The sequence below is a fragment of the Schistocerca cancellata genome, chromosome 8, assembly GCF_023864275.1.
Source record: "Schistocerca cancellata isolate TAMUIC-IGC-003103 chromosome 8, iqSchCanc2.1, whole genome shotgun sequence".
Lineage (NCBI taxonomy): Eukaryota > Metazoa > Arthropoda > Insecta > Orthoptera > Acrididae > Schistocerca > Schistocerca cancellata.
This window is the reverse complement of record NC_064633.1, coordinates 260,438,949-260,459,316: the sequence shown is the minus strand read 5'-3', so window position 1 is coordinate 260,459,316 and position 20,368 is coordinate 260,438,949. Positions and strand designations below refer to the sequence as shown.

General features: G+C 44.7%; 1 protein-coding gene across 1 annotated transcript in view; it reads left to right on the top strand.

The window, feature by feature from the left end:
• Positions 1–20,368, top strand: part of LOC126094804 (myrosinase 1-like) — a 133,753-nt gene that overhangs the window by 45,336 nt on the left and 68,049 nt on the right. Inside the window, exon 5 of the mRNA XM_049909373.1 lies at positions 6,442–6,625. Coding sequence (XP_049765330.1) covers positions 6,442–6,625 — 184 coding nt within the window. The remainder of the gene's footprint in view (positions 1–6,441; positions 6,626–20,368) is intronic.

The following is a 20,368-nucleotide window of genomic DNA, read 5'->3' as shown; positions in this document are numbered from 1 at the left end:
GGGCCAAACATATGGAAGTCGTAAGGTGCTAAACCCGAGCTATAGGATCGATGAAGAAGATCAGTCGACGTAGTTTTAGATGACGAAGAAGAGTCCAATGAAGTTTTGTGAGCTCCTCTTAGGTGCGCATACTTGTGTGAGGCCTTACGTTGTTATGGAAAAGTTTGTTTACATATTTGTAGCGACGGCCACACTGCACGAGGTAAAGCTGTGTGCGGCCTGCCGACACGAGGAAGAACGGACAGTTCGCGTGACCTTGTTGAAATGATGGCAGACAGCTTTCCCAACGACTCACCGTGCTTTTGTTCACTGCCAGGTCTCCGTAGACATTCTGCAAGCGCCTATGAACCTCAGCAGCGCCCTGGTTTTCCGCCAACAGAAACTCAATGACAGTTCTCTTGTTTTAACGCATCTCCGCTACACACGCCATTTTGAAGACTACATATAGCTATAGCGCCTCCACGTATCGGAAATTCATGAAACTACAGGGGCTGAAGTGGAAATATTACACGATGTTCCAAAACCCCGAAAATGTCTCCCAGTGCAGCGGAGAAGTTTGACATTTGAGTCAAATGCGCCTATGACCTTCCTCTGTAAAGCTGCCAAAGCGTGGCGTCCTGCGACGTCACACACGGGCTAGACGACACGCCAAATGGAAAGGTGTCTATATAACCGAAAAAAAAGGCGATAACTCAGAAGTTCATGTCGGGTGTAAGATGGGTTAATGATGTCACATCGGCACCAAAGTTCACCACAAATCTGCCCAATGTCACCGTGGACTTGTTAACCGATTGAAGAAAGTTGCCGCCAGGCGTGGCCGAGCGGTTCTAGGCGCTTCAGTCTGGAAACGCGCGACGCTACGGTCGCTGGTTCGATTCCTGCCTCGAGCATGGATGTTTGTGACGTGCTTAGGTTAGTTAGGTTTAAGTAGTTCTAAGTTCTAGCGGACTGATGACCTCAGATGTTAAGTGCCATAGTGCTCAGAGGCATTTCAACCATTTTTTGAAGATAGTCACACCCCCTCTCAGGCACATTTCATCTCTTCTTTTGACGCCTCTGCAGTGGAGGTCAGAACCGCGACGCCAGGGTTGAAATTCCCCGAGGTTTCGTAATTGGTGGCCGATGAAAACATTTCTGACGCACTGGCGCTCAGAATCGACACGAAAAGGCCTAAGGCCGTCAACGAAACGACCGCTTCCCCTCGGGCGTTGATTCCCACATGCATTGTTTCACGTGCAGGGGGAGCTTTCCGAACCACAGGTACTGTTGCCCGAAAGATAGGAGGTGGTTGACCATAGTCAACTACAGCAGCAGATGAGAGCTACGTTGTACAACAGGAAAACAACGTCTGTAATTGCAACCACTCTTAATGGGACTGCAAGGCACGCATTGTTACGTTGCACAGAGCCATAGCAACTGCAATGGGTTGTCTCTGCCCGACGACCAGTTCGTTGACACCTCCACGTCGAAGGCACCGATCTGATGACGCCAAGAGCATACGGACTGGACCAATGAGAGGCCGCCCTTATGATTTTATTTTACTTCGTCGCTACCAATTTCGACGCTTCATTGCGTCATCTTAAGGCTGTATTGATGCGGTACAGGTTGATACGATCCCCATGCATAATCTATCAGTTGCCAGCATTACTGGATTCGCAGATAATCTGAAACTTACGTGTCAGCACTCCAACCGTCAACTGTTGACAGTTGATGGTTCAAATGGTTCAAATGGCTCTGAGCACTATGGGACTTAACGTCTATGGTCATCAGTCCCCTAGAACTTAGAACTACTTAAACCTAACTGACCTAAGGACAGCACACAACACCCAGCCATCACGAGGCAGAGAAAATCCCTGAGCCCGCCGGGAGTCGAACCGAATTGACAGTTGATGGTTGGAGTGCTGACACGTAAGTGATGGGTTATGAATGGGGATCGTATCAACTTGTACCGCATCAATACAGCCTTAAGATGACGCAATGAAGCGTCGAAACTGGTAGCGACGAAGTAAAATAAAATCATAAGGGCGGCTGTAGGTGTTTTTATTTTTTGTCCTTACCCATCTGCGTCCTTTCAGGGGAACATTTGGCCATGCATTCATTTTTATGCATGACAGTTCGCGACCGCATCGAAACCCTAGGTTGCATAAAGCGAAAATTCGGCGTACTGACTGACTTCTCGGTCGCACGACTTAAACCCTATCCAGCACGTGTGGGGTGCGTTGGGAAGACGTATTGCTGTACATCCGACATTCACCAAACGCCATCCAGTACTTACCAGTCATGCTGGTGGAGGAATGGGATGACCTACCAAAATAGTCCTTTTTTAATCTTGTGGAGAGCATGGGAGCACGTTGCAGAACTTGCATTTCCACCCGTGGCAATCACAAATCCTATTAAGAACTATGTCCCGCCTTTTGTAATGTCCATATGACCGTGGTAAATCGCGATGACTTCCGTATAATTATTGTGTTTAGATAGAAGTGTCATTTCTCTTCGTATCACTGCGAATTTCTTTCGGTTACCTTCTGTATTCTGCTGTAGCAGTCATTTCCGTGTATGGTTCAAGATTCACCAAGTTATGTTACTTGGCAGAAATACGTAATGTGGAAGTTACTTACTTGGTTGTGATACACCATGGTTAAGTTACTTTCGTCCGTAAGTTTGCTCGCAGTGTAGTTTCATGTGGTCGTGCCACAATTGATCGCTCCAGTCGGATACTAACCGATATTTCATAGTTGTTCCAGTGATCCAGCACCTGTACTGCAATCGAATAATTGTGTCTCATTCCACGTATTTATGCGGAAGAGATTTGATTCCGCCGGAGCTAAATTACCAATCCGCACACCAAGCTTTGATTCTACACACAGTGAACAAATAGGCCCTACAACATCGTTAATTTTCTGTCTGACGATTTTGCCTCTTAAAGGACGACATTTGTATTCAATCGGTAAGCAACTCCGGTATTTATTAAGTTTGAATTGCCTTTACTAAGCGACAGTGCGGGATTGTACCGCGTAATATTCCGAAAAAACACATCTACTAGGAGATCTTTCACTGCGGACCTGAGCATCTCATAGACGAACAATGCGGGCTGAGTTGCGAAAAATCTCTACATGAGAATCCGTGTAGATTCTATATAGAACATCTGCGTTCTCCAAACGGTCAACATACGTCAGGAGATGAAGTGTGCCATGTACTTTGACATATATTTCTATATACTTCAGAGACCCCTGCGCCCCACTAGCACTGTCAGAGTTAGAGCTGCGCAAACGCGTTAAATTCCAGCTACGTGCTAAGTCATCGAATCATTGGTAGTAAAACTGACTCTGTTTGGTTAAGGAAAAAATATTTCTATAGATATCTCCAAAGGACGCTATTTCCAGTGCATTTAATAATTCTTCTAATGCACCTTTACAATTACAGAGCCTGGGAAAAATTTTAATTACCAAGGAAGACTGCCTATGTCCCCCTTCCCTGCCCCCCCCCCCTCAATTGGCTGGCTTGGCTCTGAGCACTATGCGACTTAACTTCTGAGGTCACCAGTCGCCTAGAACTTAGAACTAATTAAACCTAACTAACCTAAGGACATCACACAGATCCATGCCCGAGGCAGGATTCGAACCTGCGACCGGAGCGGTCGCTCGGCTCCAGACTGTAGCGCCTAGAACCGCATGGCCACTCCGGCCGGCCCCACGATTGGTTTACCGATCTATGCCTTTTAGTATTATGTGCTTGGTTCATTGTCCTCTACGCGCCATTTTCGTTTGAACCTATAATAAACACCCTGTATAAGGTGCCTCAAGACCATGCGAAAAGTCACAGAAATTAGAGCTCACTCTAAGGCAGGGGTCTCCAAACTAGGGCCCGCGTGCCGAAACTGGCCCGCGAGGGCCGGCAAACCGGCCCGCGTTAGGTGGCCGGACATCCCCGCTATCCGGCCCGCCAAATGTTTGAGGTGGTACCTATACTGTCATGTAGAAGGGAAAAGGAAGCGAGGAAGGAAGAGGTTCCAGATACGGATGACATGATGGACGGTACAACATACAGCAGCCTTAAGAAGGAAGCAATGGATCGCAGAAAATGGAGAGGCAAAGGACCTGCTAATATAGCAGATAACTGATGATGATGACCTATACTGCCAACAATTGAGTTTCGAAGCCTATCGCGACCAATACACGGCGACATTGTCGGAGCTCTATCTTTACAAAGCGGAAGGTCATGGTTAAACTTGTGGCTATCCACAATAAACAGACAGACCATTCTCCGTGCGATAGTGAAAAAAAAAACGGTTAACAGACTAGTTTGGCGAAAACATTTTAAATAAAAAAATTCTTTGCATTTTATTCTACTCACAAGTCTGGTGCAAGTCTTTGAAATGGACGCCACTTCGGCGACTAGCCTTAGTAATCAATCGTTATGGAAGATGCTTCTTAAGCGAGGTTTCACTTTCTTTTGATTACGTTTTAAAATACATACAGAATGTGGAGTGACATACTTTTTTGTCGGTAAAATTCGCCAGAATAAAATACGCCAGAATTTCGGTTAGGTGCGTCCACCAATCAAAATTACACTCCTGGAAATGGAAAAAAGAACACATTGACACCGGTGTGTCAGACCCACCATACTTGCTCGGGACACTGCGAGAGGGCTGTACAAGCAATGATCACACGCACGCCACAGCGGACACACCAGGAACCGCGGTGTTGGCCGTCGAATGGCGCTAGCTGCGCAGCATTTGTGCACCGCCGCCGTCAGTGTCAGCCAGTTTGCCGTGGCATACGGAGCTCCATTGCAGTCTTTAACACTGGTAGCATGCCGCGACAGCGTGGACGTGAACCGTATGTGCAGTTGACGGACTTTGAGCGAGGGCGTATAGTGGGCATGCGGGAGGCCGGGTGGACGTACCGCCGAATTGCTCAACACGTGGGGCGTGAGGTCTCCACAGTACATCGATGTTGTCGCCAGTGGTCGGCGGAAGGTGCACGTGCCCGTCGACCTGGGACCGGACAGCAGCGACGCACGGATGCACGCCAAGACCGTAGGATCCTACGCAGTGCCGTAGGGGACCGCACCGCCACTTCCCAGCAAATTAGGGACACTGTTGCTCCTGGGGTATCGGCGAGGACCATTCGCAACCGTCTCCATGAAGCTGGGCTACGGTCCCGCACACCGTTAGGCCGTCTTCCGCTCACGCCCCAACATCGTCCAGCCCGCCTCCAGTGGTGTCGCGACAGGCGTGAATGGAGGGACGAATGGAGACGTGTCGTCTTCAGCGATGAGAGTCGCTTCTGCCTTGGTGCCAATGATGGTCGTATGCGTGTTTGGCGCCGTGCAGGTGAGCGCCACAATCAGGACTGCATACGACCGAGGCACACAGGGCCAACACCCGGCATCATGGTGTGGGGAGCGATCTCCTAGACTGGCCGTACACCACTGGTGATCGTCGAGGGGACACTGAATAGTGCACGGTACATCCAAACCGTCATCGAACCCATCGTTCTACCATTCCTAGACCGGCAAGGGAAGTTGCTGTTCCAACAGGACAATGCACGTCCGCATGTATCCCGTGCCACCCAACGTGCTCTAGAAGGTGTAAGTCAACTACCCTGGCCAGCAAGATCTCCGGATCTGTCCCCCATTGAGCATGTTTGGGACTGGATGAAGCGTCGTCTCACGCGGTCTGCACGTCCAGCACGAACGCTGGTCCAACTGAGGCGCCAGGTGGAAATGGCATGGCAGGCCGTTCCACAGGACTACATCCAGCAGCATCTCTACGATCGTCTCCATGGGAGAATAGCAGCCTGCATTGCTGCGAAAGGTGGATATACACTGTACTAGTGCCGACATTGTGCATGCTCTGTTGCCTGTGTCTATGTGCCTGTGGTTCTGTCAGTGTGATCATGTGATCTATCTGACCCCAGGAATGTGTCAATAAAGTTTCCCCTTCCTGGGACAATGAATTCACGGTGTTCTTATTTCAATTTCCAGGAGTGTATATAATTAAATAAAAATCTTAGTTCGTTTCAGTGCTAGCTATTTCCACAACCTTAGATTTTTGCGATTTCATCTTTCCTTTAGCATTACATTACGGTGATCATGGAGTGCTATGGTGCTTTAATCCCACTAGGTAGATCTTGGCCCTTATGACTTCGTGGAGGAGTCAATGTGGCCCGCGGACTAAAAAGTTTGGAGACTCCTGCTCTAAGGCATACCGAAGGTCATTCATTCCACGCAAAAATCACGAACGAAACAGGAACAGGAGTAAATAATGGTAGTATGAGAAGTACCGACACAAGATATCGTAAGGGCTGCCGCAGAAGTGTTCGGCTGAAGATTGTGAAAACATGTAAAAATGGTGTCTATCTTCACGAAAGTATGAGGTGCTGGAAGGAGCTGTTGGTCAGCGTACATACGTCGCAGAATCTGTGTCTTTTCGTGCAGGTGAAATTCTGGATAACTTTCAACGAGCCTGCGGCGGTAGTGAGCGGCTACGCGTCCGCTGGGCGGGCAGCACCCAGTCTACCGGCTCCTGGCATCGGAGACTACTTGGCCGCCCACACCATCATCAAGGCGCATGCGCGGGTCTACCATTTGTACCAGGAGCAGTACAAGGCGTCGCAGCAAGGTGGGTTCTCTTAGATAATATACAGCGTTATGGCTGAGAGGATGGAGGGCCGCACTAAGGGGTTGGCAAGATAGGTTTCCTCTAAGGCCACAGCCACAGAGAAGCTCCGATAGCTAAGCGAAAAGTAAAAAATAAAAAATAAGCAAGAAAATAAGGGAGTTTAATAATTAACCAGGAGAGGCTGATAAATTCTCCTATACCTCGTGTTCTTATCATTTGCGTACGAGCTTTCCACCCGGCCCGATATTATAAAGACACGCTATTGCAACAACATCATTTCACAGAGGCATTTATCGCCAATATAGCATAATTAAGAAACGACTACTACTGAACAATCGCTAAATTAGTTTATGCGGGACAATGTGCTTGTTTCCTATAGCTGCTGCCTAACCATCTCGATCATGTTAAACAAAAGACTTCTAGGAGTTACTTTGTAATGTGCAATGTTTGTGGCTTACTTATTCTAGGATTGAATACAACTGTGTAAGTTGAAATGGCATGTTTAATGTCGCAATATTAGCACAAAAATACATGCTTTTACACAGTTTTCAATGTGACAACAAAAAACAGTTGTCAGGGTAACGCATCTCATCGTCATCAAAAATTGAAATAATCCTAAACACAACAATATTAAATATTAACTCTCATAAGGTTAAATTATCCTAAACACAACAATATTAAAGATTAACTAGAAGTTTCTTTACAAAATTGTTCCTACACTTACGTTATGATGTTGGTCAGTTCTACAAAAATTGTCCGATTCTGGTTCAAAGGTCGGTACTATTTTTAAGATGACAATCAACTCTACAGTGGATGGTTAGTTATGTGAGCAAAAGATTAACCAAGATCACTCGACTTTACAGTGGACGCAAGCTGGAGAACCAACAAATTTATGCCTCTGCACACGGTATTTACCTTAAGCTGCAATGAGTTGTCGTCTGCTAGGCGCTCTCTTCCGCTGAAATTCCTTTAAACTAATTACACCTTTGATGAATTTTCCAGCAGAAACTTTCCCTAAGTTTCTTGTTATGTGAGAGAACATGTACTCATCCCTAGCCTTAGAATGTGGCGATATACACCGCACATGGTTGTAGCAGTGTACATATTATAATGCCCTCTCAGTTCTTGCAAGAACAATTAACTAATTGTCTGGTTCATTTCTCCACAGTTGGAGCTAAATGGTGCTACAGCTAATTTCTAGCTGGATATCAGCTGCTGTGAACGCAGTTGTAATTTTTCCTCCTATCTATGTAATTATGTAGTTCTCAATTCGTTCGAGCAATCAATCATTCATGATATGAAACACAGTCATAGCTCAGTCACTCAAAATGGTTCAGAAATTTTACTCGTTAGAATGATATCAGGCGATGATTCTTCTTCTCTAGAGGCTCGTTCTTTGCGGCAGTCTGCTAATCTGTACAAATAAAATGCCTCGTAATTTTGGGAGCGTTGTATAATCAGTCGGGAAACCTCAGATCAAGAGGATATTTGGCTTTGATGAAGTTTAACCTTCCGAAGAAGTGATGGAGCTCTTGGATTATGAAATGCAGGTTCGTATCCAGTCTTTCGGAAGTTCCCTTCTGATTAACAACTACGCAATATATCGATGAATATCATTAATTCTCAAATGTCAAATACACACCTTTTGTATGAAGGAGCAATATATATGCATATTTCCCTTTTAATCGTACACTTTCGTATCAGTTATCTTTTGTCATAAATCTCAATATTCAGATTGTTGTTGTGGTCTTCAGTCCTGAGACTGGTTTGATGCAGCTCTCCATGCTACTCTATCCTGTGCAAGCTTCTTCATCTCCCAGTACCTACTGCAACCTACATCCTTCTGAATCTGCTTAGTGTATTCATCTCTTGGTCTCCCTCTACTATTTTTACCCTCCACGCTGCCCTCCAATGCTAAATTTGTGATCCCTCGATGCCTCAGAACATGTCCTACCAACCGATCCCTTCTTCTAGTCAAGTTGTGCCACAAACTTCTCTTCTCCCCAATCCTATTCAATACCTCCTCATTAGTTCCGTGATCTACCCACCTTATCTTCAGCATTCTTCTGTAGCACCACATTTCGAAAGCTTCTATTCTCTTCTTGTCCAAACTAGTTATCGTCCATGTCTCACTTCCATACATGGCTACACTCCATACAAATACTTTCAGAAACGACTTCCTGACACCTAAATCTATATTCGATGTTAACAAATTTCTCTTCTTGAGAAACGCTTTCCTTGCCATTGCCAGTCTACATTTTATATCCTCTCTACTTCGACCATCATCGGTTATTTTACTCCCTAAATAGCAAAACTCCTTTACTACTTTAAATGTCTCATTTCCTAATCTAATTCCCTCAGCATCACCCGACTTAATTTGACTACATTCCATTATCCTCGTTTTGCTTTTGTTGATGTTCATCTTATATCCTCTTTTCAAGACACTGTCCATTCCGTTCAACTGCTCTTCCAAGTCCTTTGCTGTCTCTGACAGAATTACAAAGTCATCGGCGAACCTCAAAGTTTTTACTTCTTCTCCATGAATTTTAATACCTACTCCGAATTTTTCTTTTGTTTCCTTTACTGCTTGCTCAATATACAGATTGAATAACATCGGGGAGAGGCTGCAACCCTGTCTCACTCCTTTCCCAACCACTGCTTCCCTTTCATGCCCCTCGACTCTTATAACTGCCATCTGATTTCTGTACAAATTGTAAATAGCCTTTCGCTCCCTGTATTTTACCCCTGCCACCTTCAGAATTTGAAAGAGAGTATTCCAGTCAACATTGTCAAAAGCTTTCTCTAAGTCTACAAATGCTAGAAACGTAGGTTTGCCTTTTCTTAATCTTTCTTCCAAGATAAGTCGTAAGGTCAGTATTGCCTCACGTGTTCCAACATTTCTACTGAATCCAAACTGATCTTCCCCGAGGTCGGCTTCTACCAGTTTTTCCATTCGTCTGTAAAGAATTCGCGTTAGTATTTTGCAGCTGTGACTTATTAAACTGATAGTTCGGTAACTTTCACATCTGTCAACACCTGCTTTCTTTGGGATTGGAATTATTATATTCTTCTTGAAGTCTGAGGGTATTTCGCCTGTCTCATACATCGTGCTCACCAGATGGTAGAGTTTTGTCATGACTGGCTCTCCTGAGGCCATCAGTAGTTCTAATGGAATGTTGTCTACTCCCGGGGCCTTGTTTTGACTCAGGTCTTTCAGTGCTCTGTCAAACTCTTCACGCATTCTTCAAACCATGCTCAGGCTAATCGGCACGAAGACAATATTGGAAGCTTTTTTCTTCTAACCACCACCAGAGAGAGTACTACAAAGAATAATTATGCGCTCATGGCATAGCTATTGTATGAAACTACTTTGGGCATGGAATCTGCGAGTATGAAGATAGAAAATTAGTAAACGTCATTCAAGTGTAGAATTGTATCAGAATAATTCATCGAATATAAAGAGATATTACACAGTGTTCACACAAATGACTCCTCTGCATCGTACAGAGCGTTATGTGCTCCGTTTTGTACTTGACGCCATTTCAGAGAAGAGCCCACGAAGATTTCCGTCTTGTCTTACTCATAGCCGAACTGTATCCCCATGTGGGTTCTCTCGTTCTTCATGTCACGGCTTTTTTCGATCAATAGGAGCGTTCCTCCTATTTTGTGGAAACTCTCTCCGCCAATGGCTAGTTCCCTACCATTAAATTGCATCGAAACGTTGGCTCTTTTCTCTTTCCTAGCGCGTTTCCGCCAATCGGACGTCTTGTGCCCGTTACAGACGCCTAAATGCGTACATTGACTCTCTCACACGTGTAGCACTCGCTGGACATGTGATCGAAAATGCGTCACTGTCTTGTTTCTTATCCACTTGGAATTCCGAAACGCAGTTTCCTAAAAGCTTCCTTTCTTGTCCTCCGTCAGATGTGGCGTTATACTCGCTCTTCCCGTCCGAGTCACCTAGTCGGTCGTTGACTTTCTGCCTGGGACTCCCCTGTAAGTGGTTTCTGTGGTACCCCCTACAGCGCATTCTTGCCTCTGCTCGTCCCTCTGAAATTCCAAACTAAAACGCCTCTCGCTGCTTGTTTCACCTTCACTCAAACATGCATTATAGGAACGGTGTGTTAATTACCGTCGATTGAGTGTCATCCATTTTTTGCATTACATACTGCTAGGCAAATTTTCTCATTAATTAGGTGTCATATTCACCTTCCGTTTATAATGTATAAAGCTTTCATGTAAGGTGTGAATCGGACCTTCATTTATTCTGCCACCTTACAACTTCGATAGATCATTGCAGCATGATCTCAAAGATACTGTAGGCAATCGGGTGCAGAAGCAAATATGCTGTTTGAATGGAAGTTTCCGATTTCTCGGGATTTCTGCGAACTGAGGACTGAAATGTTACTCGGTCAAAGAAAAAAAAAATTTCTATTGCTCCCAAGTTTCAGTGGTATAATGCGACGTGATTTGTTGTGTAAATAAAAAAAATCAACAATAAGCCTTCTTCAGCTGATTGTTAGTTGTTACTTGTTGCATCTATAGGTAACTACGGTAACTGATCAAAAATATCCCTACACATATTAGAGGCAGTAATGTGAGTCACATGCGGACGCTTTCAAGTAGATGTCTAGATTCCTGTAGAGGACTGGCAGCCCATCCTTCTTCAAAAGCTGAAACCAGGGGACCACACCTTAACCATGAAAAGCAACCCCATGCCGTAACACCGCCTCCACTGTACCACTTGGCTATGCGCCTGATGGCAGACAGGGTTCTACAGGTATTCGCCAAACGCAAAACTTTTCATCGGATTGCCACAGTGTATAGCGTAAGTAATCACTTCAAATCACACTTTCCAGTCATCCGCTGTCCTGTGGCGTCGCACGTTACATCAACTCAGGCGTCGCTCAGTATATACTAAGCTTATGAAGGGCTGCTCAGCACAATGAATTTACACGTTACTTAAGTTTATGGTAGTAACTGAACGTTTTCCAGAATTAATTATGACTTGCTAAGTGCCGTAGTTTGACTCTTTATAATATCAGGATTTGGTTTAACATGATCATCCGTATGTTAGTCTAAATGAGAATAGAGCCGACTACAAATTAAACGTATTGTGTTGATTGAAAATTTAAGTTCTAGAAGAATTTCTAACGCTTACCTGTTAACCAAAATCCACAGAGTTCCATAAGCTAAACGGATCAACAACGATTTGGCAAACTCGAAATTCTCGAACTTGAGATGGTAATTTTGTTATAGTAAGCGGAATGTTTTGTGCTGCTTGTCTTCTACAACTTCCGAACTATCTCGTAGTAGGGCCATTGAAGACGTCGGCTGTAAACAGTAGTAAGTGACAAGTTGGTTGTTTTGAGAAACTGCGCAGTAAAGACTCAATAAAATCTCATAAATAAGGTATGTGTACGAAATACCTTCTATTTCATACACATCCAATACGATTTTTTATTTAGATACGACCTTTTCAAATATTTCTAGAACAACGACATTTTTAAAATCGAAAATTCTGTTTTAAGTATTATTCTTAAAATAAGTCAATTGTACTTACCACTGTTTGCGCGTCAGCTTGCGGCCTTGACCTCCTGCCTTGCAATGAGTGTTAGAAAAGTTAAAGACAAATGCCGAGATGGATCCTTTAAAAGAGCTTTATTCTCCGTCCCTCTCTAATCGGATGGGACCAATAACCTCGAAGTTAGGTCCCGTCTCTCAAATCAACCAACTAACCAACCAACCAACTTGTTGGACGAGTTAGCGAAAATTTCAATGAAACGAATGCCCCTAGCTGCATACAGGCGTTGATATAAGTCAATGGGGACAGTTGAAAATGTGTGCCCCGACCGGGACTCGAACCCAGGATCTCCTGCTTGCATGTCAGACGCTCTATCCACCTTTTCTTCATTTTGTTCGTTGTTGATCGTTGTGCTTGGTCGTTGCGGACGTCTCATGGCATCCGGTCAAGTTCGTTTGTTGATCCTTCCACTCAGTTTTTACTACAGAGGCCGACCATTCCATCTGAGCCGCCGAGCACACAGAGGATTGTGCGAGTCGAGGGATTTATCTTTGGCACGCCTCCCGCGAGACCCACATTCCCTACTTATTGGTTCCGCGCTATATTCATAGTGCCCCTGCCCATTATACACATTACTAGCAACTTTTTGCCGATTCCCGTAAGACTTCTGGCACTGTTTGTATATCCGCACAGAAGAAGATTGTCCAATGGCTGGTGAGCTTTGACTCTCTCTCTCTCTCTCTCTCTCTCTATATATATATATATATATATATATATATATATATATATATATATATATATATATAAGATCAGGATATATATGAAGAAGGTATCTGTTCTTTCGGACATGTCCAAAGAAACAGATACCGTCTTCATATATATATATATATATATATATATATATATATATATATATATATATATATAGAGTTAGCGAAACATTACTGTGAAACCTCTCAAAAACATAAATTAGGAAATTTCGATTTCTTTCAGTTTACGATACTAAGAATTGCATTACCAATTTTTATAACAACAAAGTAACAACTACCTCAAAAGGTGATCAATGATTGAGCACAGTTTAAAACTAATTTTACTGTCGTCTTATTATGCAACGTTAAGGAAGCAACGTTAAGGAAGCCCTTCATAACTCTCTGATTTGTTTCTAAATCTAGTTGTTAATAATTTATGATGGACAAACTTATGATAGATTGAGCTCTCGTATCTATAAGTATGAGAGGTTGAGCTCTCATATCTGTAAGTATACATTTATATATTCTTTTCGTACAATTCAATGTACATTTTAACCACGTGTTTTAGATGGTTTAGTAAAGTTCATACTCTGGAGACTACATAAAAAAAGGACGGTGCTTAACGTTTCTGCCATCACACAGTCACGTAAACTCATGTAGAGTATGCTAAGGCACATATTTTTGTTTACTTACTTAATTCAAATGGCTCAAATGGCTCTGAGCACTATGGGACTCAACTGCTGAGGTCATTAGTCCCCTAGAACTTAGAACTAGTTAAACCTAACTAACCTAAGGACATCACAAACATCAATGCCCGAGGCAGGATTCGAACCTGCGACCGTAGCGGTCTTGCGGTTCCAGACTGCAGCGCCTTTAACCGCACGGCCACTTCGGCCGGCTTACTTACTTAATTGACTATTCACATTCACCTGATAAATAACAAGTCTGGAAGCGGATTTGCGTTCAGGAACGTAACACACTTTATTAACATTTTACAACTTTAGTCTTCATGTCTACATATTTGCAGCTCTCTGCCACCAGAGGGCTCCGAAATGTAGAGTGAAAGTCACTGGTGTGTAACGTAACTATATCGGTGCGTGAGAAACATCGTGCTGCAATTTAGTTTCGGATTCGAAGAGTTCGTCCGTACATGGAGCACCGTATTCCTCATCATAATGGTTTCAGACCACACCCGAGCGCTGAGACATATGTAACAATCCGCTGCCTCGGGTTCAATGTCATCGGTCAGCCTCCGTACATTACGGACTTGGCCCCAGCCGATTTCCACATCTTCATGAATACATTCAAGGACATAACATTGATAGTGATGAATTGGTGAAAGCAGAGTTGAGTCTGTGGCTGTGTCAACAAAGTCAAATATTCTACTGTGGCAGTATCAACAAACAGATCTCTCGTTGTGACAAATGTGTTCAGTGGCAGGGTGACTACGTTGAGAGAGTAGTGCTTAGGGATGGCAAATAAAGATATAGAATGTTAATAACGTCTTTCTTGTTTAAAAAACTTTAAGAGTTTTCACGTAAAAGTTCAGAGGCATTAGTTTCCAGCACGCAATCGTACTAAGTTCTACAATGAGTAACAAGGATTTTCTCACTAACTGTCTCTAACCATTGTTTACAGCCAAGGCCTTCAATTGTACGGCTCCCAACCTACTAGCGTTTGTCAAACGTCTGATGCAATTTCTGTGAAACTCTGTGCCCACTTCATCTGTCAAGTATCTCCTGAGGCTACCCCCGTCGGAGGTTCGAATTTTCCTTCGGGCATGGGTGTGTGTGTGTGTTGCCCTTAGCGTAAGTCAGATTAAGTAGTATGCAAGCCTAGGGACTGATGACCTCAGCAGTTTGGTCCCATAGTCCTTACCACAAATTTTCTGCAGGCAATACCGGAACCGTAGACATACACTACACTTAGACTACACAGATACAGACATCGATATATAGACAGCAATAAGAGACGAACAACAATGGGCACAATTAAACGCATTGACGAACAGTATTTCAAAAACAACACATTAAGAGTACATGCTAACACGACATAACAGACATGCTTATGCGCAATTTAACAACTATCTCTAGAAGGTGGACAGCGATACCCACAGTGACAGCGAAAACAGTGACAATGAGGAGGAACAGGAGGAGGAGGCCGAGATGTAACAGTATACAGGGTGAGTCACCTAACGTTACCGCTGGATATATTTCGTAAACCACATTAAATACTGACGAACCGATTCCACAAACCGAACGTGAGGAGAGGGGCTAGTGTAATTGTTTAATACAAACCATACAAAAATGCACGGAAGTATGTTTTTTAACACAAACCTACGTTTTTTTAAATGGAACCCCGTTAGTTTTCTTAGCACATCTGAACATATAAACAAATACGTAATCAGTGCCGTTTGTTGTATTGTAAAATGTTAATTACATCCGGAGATATTGCAACCTAAAGCTGACGCTTGAAACCTCCGACGTTCAGTTGCATGTTGTAACAAATACGGGCCACGGTCGGCGAGCAGCATCTGCAGGGACATGTTTACGATGACGACCGTGTTTACGAGTGTGGCTGAAGTGGCCCGCGTCTCGTGGTCGTGCGGTAGCGTTCTCGCTTCCCACGCCCGGGTTCCCGGGTTCGATTCCCGGCGGGGTCAGGGATTTTCTCTGCCTCGTGATGGCTGGGTGTTGTGTGCTGTCCTTAGGTTAGTTAGGTTTAAGTAGTTCTAAGTTCTAGGGGACTTATGACCACAGCAGTTGAGTCCCATAGTGCTCAGAGCCATTTGAACCATTTGGCTGTAGTGCACTGTTGTGGTTTGGTCTAGCTGTCGCATAGTGTAGTGTTGTAGGAACTGTGACCATGGTGTATTCGAACTCTGAAAAGGCGGACATGATACTCATCTATGGCGAGTGTCGACGAAATGCAGCTGAAGTCTGCAGGGTGTATGCAGAACGGTACCCGGACAGAGAGCATCCACCGTGCCGCACATTGCAAAACGTCTACCGCCAACTGTATGCAACGGGTATGGTCGTAGCACGCAAACGGGTCCGTAACAGACCCTTCACAGGAGAAGCGGGTGCAGTTGGTGTGTTAGCAGCAGTTGCCATGAACCCACACATGAGTAAACGGGACATTGCGAGAGCCGGTGGGCTGAGTCAAAGTAGTGTCATGCGCATACTGCATCGTCACCGCTTTCACCCGTTTCATGTGTAGCTACATCAGCAATTACATGGTGATGACTTTAATTATCGTGTGCAATTCTGTCAATAGGCATTAACAGAGAATGCGTTGCAGTTCTACCTGTTTACCGATGAAGCGGATTTCACAAACCACGGGGCAGTAAATCTACGGAACATGCATTACCGGTCCGTGGACAATCCTCGCTGGCTCAGACAGGTAGAGCGACAGCGACCGTGGACTGTAAATGTATGGTGCGGAATCATTGGCGACCACCTCATTGGTCCTCACTTCATTGCAGATGCCCAAACAGCTGCAACATACATCGCGTTTCTACGGAATGATCTGCCAACGTTGCTCGAAAATGTCCCATTGGAAACGCGTAGACGTATGTGGTATCAGCATGTGAACTTGCACATTTCCGCAATTAACACTAGGCTGACCCTTGACAGGATGTTCGACGGGCGTTTCATAGGACGTGGAGGACGCATAAATTGGCCAGCCCGTTCTCCTGATCTTACACCTCTGGACTTCTTTCTGTGGGGTACGTTAAAGGAGAATGTGTACCGTGATGTGCCTACAACCCCAGAGGATATGAAACAACGTATTGTGGCAGCCTGCGGCGACAGTACACCAGATGTACTGCGGCGTGTACGACATTCATTACGCCAGAGATTGCCATTGTGTGCAGCAAATGATGGCCACCACATTGAACATCTATTGGCCTGACATGTCGGGACACACTCTATTCCACTCCGTAATTGAAAACGGAAACCACGTGTGTAAGTGACCTCAACCCTCATGGTAATGTACATGTGAGTCAGTGAAAAAGACCAATAAAAAGGTGTTAGCATGTGGACGTAACGTGGTGTTCCAGTCTCTTCTGTACCTAAGGTACATTTTACAGTGCAACAAACGGCACTGATTACGTATTTGTTTATATGTTCAGATGTGCTAACAAAACTAACGGTGTTCCTTTTAAATATACGTAGGTTTGTGTTAAAAAACATAGTTCCGTGCATTTTTTTTATGGTTTGTATTAACCAATTACACTAGCCCCTCTCCTCACGTTCGGTCTGTGGAATCGGTTCGTCAGTATTTGATGTGGTTTACGACATATATCCAGCGGTAACGTTAGGTGACTCACCCTGTATAAGCATTAGGTGCTGGCGATATAGTCAAGGAATCACCAAATCCTGTACACTGATGGACACCTGAAGTTAACACATTGGCTGGATAAGCAATACTATTTCTCTATTAATAACTATTTGTTTGTGTTTGTGTGTGTTTGTGTGTGTGTGTGTGTGTGTGTGTGTGTGTGTGGGTGGGTGGGTGGGTGGGTGGGTGCGCGTCTGTTTCTGTGTGTGTGTGACTGGCCGTCAACTGCTCGAAGAAATCATTCCGAGGTATTCACCGTCAGAAACATTCGGTGATGGTACTAATAAGTCTCTCCTCTATCCATCGTCTTTTTATATTATTCTTAAAAAACAACAAAATTTTATTTTTTTTCAACCTTAAATTACACTTATTCTGAAAAGTATTATTCTTTGTAAATGTTGTAGATAAAACAAAAGAAAACTGCAAAAAGATGAAAAACGAAAATCATGAGATGTACGACCTGCTTTAAAAAATCAGGTAACATGTCTATAATTTGGCAATAAATAAATAAATAAAATAAAATTACCACAAATTTCCATTTCAAGTATCCCACTCCACACTAGCGCTCAAAACTGTATAATTCTTCTGATTCTGTTAGTACCGACATCTGGGATAATGTTCTCCATAAATACCTGTGACTTCCCAATCATACCACATCATTTAGTCATAACTGAATACTGTCTCACTTTATTTTTATTCAGGATTTGAGTACAGGACTACACACGTAGCTATGCTTGGCTATGATCAGCCGAGAGCCATTTGGTATACGAAAAGGCTTGGTAAACAAGTTGTAACGTCCCCTTAGAAAAATTATTGAATTACTGTGCTGATAAATCTCTTACATTATTTGATTTTCAAACAGCTGAGCAGAACTAAACGCACTCAGACATTTCGCTCTTTACCTATTCCGATCAACACTAAACTGACACACAATATCTTTAGCGCAACGCATTCTGACTTTCAAAAATGCCTACAATAGAATGGCCCTGACTAACATTAACCTATACCTTTCACAAATCACTTACCTCACCAAAAACCTTCGTTACTCAAACTACTGCAATACAGCGAGCGCCAATACTGCTAGCTAAATAAAAGATTCAAACTACTGAAGGCACTAACTACTGATAGGCATAGTTAGCAAATGAAAGATTTTGATAGAGAACAAACAATGTATTTACCTTAATAATGTTCAAAAGTCATAATATACACTCCTGGAAATGGAAAAAAGAACACATTGACACCGGTGTGTCAGACCCACCATACTTGCTCCTGGCACTGCGAGAGGGCTGTACAAGCAATGACCACACGCACGGCACAGCGGACACACCAGGAACAGCGGTGTTGGCCGTCGAATGGCGCTAGCTGCGCAGCATTTGTGCACCGCCACCGTCAGTGTCAGCCAGTTTGCCGTGGCATACGGAGCTCCAACGCAGTCCTTAACACTGGTAGCATGCCGCGACAGCGTGGACGTGAACCGTATGTGCAGTTGACGGACTTTGAGCGAGGGCGTATAGTGGGCATGCGGGAGGCCGGGTGGACGTAACGCCGAATTGCTCAACACGTGGGGCGTGAGGTCTCCACAGCACATCGATGTTGTCGCCAGTGGTCGGCGGAAGGTGCACGTGCCCGTCGACCTGGGACCGGACCGCAGCGACGCACGGATGCATGCCAAGACCGTAGGATCCTACGCAGTGCCGTAGGGGACCGCACCGCCACTTCCCAGCAAATTAGGGACACTGTTGCTCCTGGGGTATCGGCGAGGACCATTCGCAACCGTCTCCATGAAGCTGGGCTACGGTCCCGCACACCGTTAGGCCGTCTTCCGCTCACGCCCCAACATCGTGCAGCCCGCCTCCAGTGGTGTCGCGACAGGCGTGAATGGAGGGACGAATGGAGACGTGTCGTCTTCAGCGATGAGAGTCGCTTCTGCCTTGGTGCCAATGATGGTCGTATGCGTGTTTGGCGCCGTGCAGGTGAGCGCCACAATCAGGACTGCATACGACCGAGGCACACAGGGCCAACACCCGGCATCATGGTGTGGGGAGCGATCTCCTACACTGGCCGTACACCACTGGTGATCGTCGAGGGGACACTGAATAGTGCACAGTACATCCAAACCGTCATCGAACCCATCGTTCTACCATTCCTAGACCGGCAAGGGAACTTGCTGTTCCAACAGGACAATGCACGTCCGCATGTATCCCGTGCCACCCAACGTGCTCTAGAAGGTGTAAGTCAACTACCCTGGCCAGCAAGGTCTCCGGATCTGTCCCCCATTGAGCATGTTTGGGACTGGATGAAGCGTCGTCTCACGCGGTCTGCACGTCCAGCACGAACGCTGGTCCAACTGAGGCGCCAGGTGGAAATGGCATGGCAAGCCGTTCCACAGGACTACATCCAGCATCTCTACGATCGTCTCCATGGGAGAATAGCAGCCTGCATTGCTGCGAAAGGTGGATATACACTGTACTAGTGCCGACATTGTGCATGCTCTGTTGCCTGTGTCTATGTGCCTGTGGTTCTGTCAGTGTGATCATGTGATGTATCTGACCCCAGGAATGTGTCAATAAAGTTTCCCCTTCCTGGGACAATGAATTCACGGTGTTCTTATTTCAATTTCCAGGAGTGTATATAGCAGTTCATGACATCCAGTCTTACAAATTCCAAAACTCCGCCATTTCTCTCCCCACATCCACAACTGCTGGCGGATCACCTCCAACTGCGCAACGCTATGCTCTGTTAACATCCAACTGCCCAACGCTACAATAGCGAACAACAATGCAAAACAGCCACAGACTGCACACAGCACAGCCAGTGATTTTCATACAGAGCGCTACGTGGCGTTAGCAATGAGAAAACCTAAACAGCCTACTTACATAGCCCCCAGGCTCCCCACAAAAAATTTTACAAATTTTTTTGGGCACTGGCCAATACATATTTGGTAAAATTTTTCACAATTACAATAACAAAGAAATCAAATGCACACATTTACTGATACAATGTTGATCAAAAGCTAAAATTTTCTCACAGTCCGTAAAGACAGTCCTGATCGTTCATCACAGTAAAATTGCAGTGTTTTTTTTTCTCAAAGTCTGAGCAGTAAAAGAGAATGCACATGGAAGTAGTGGA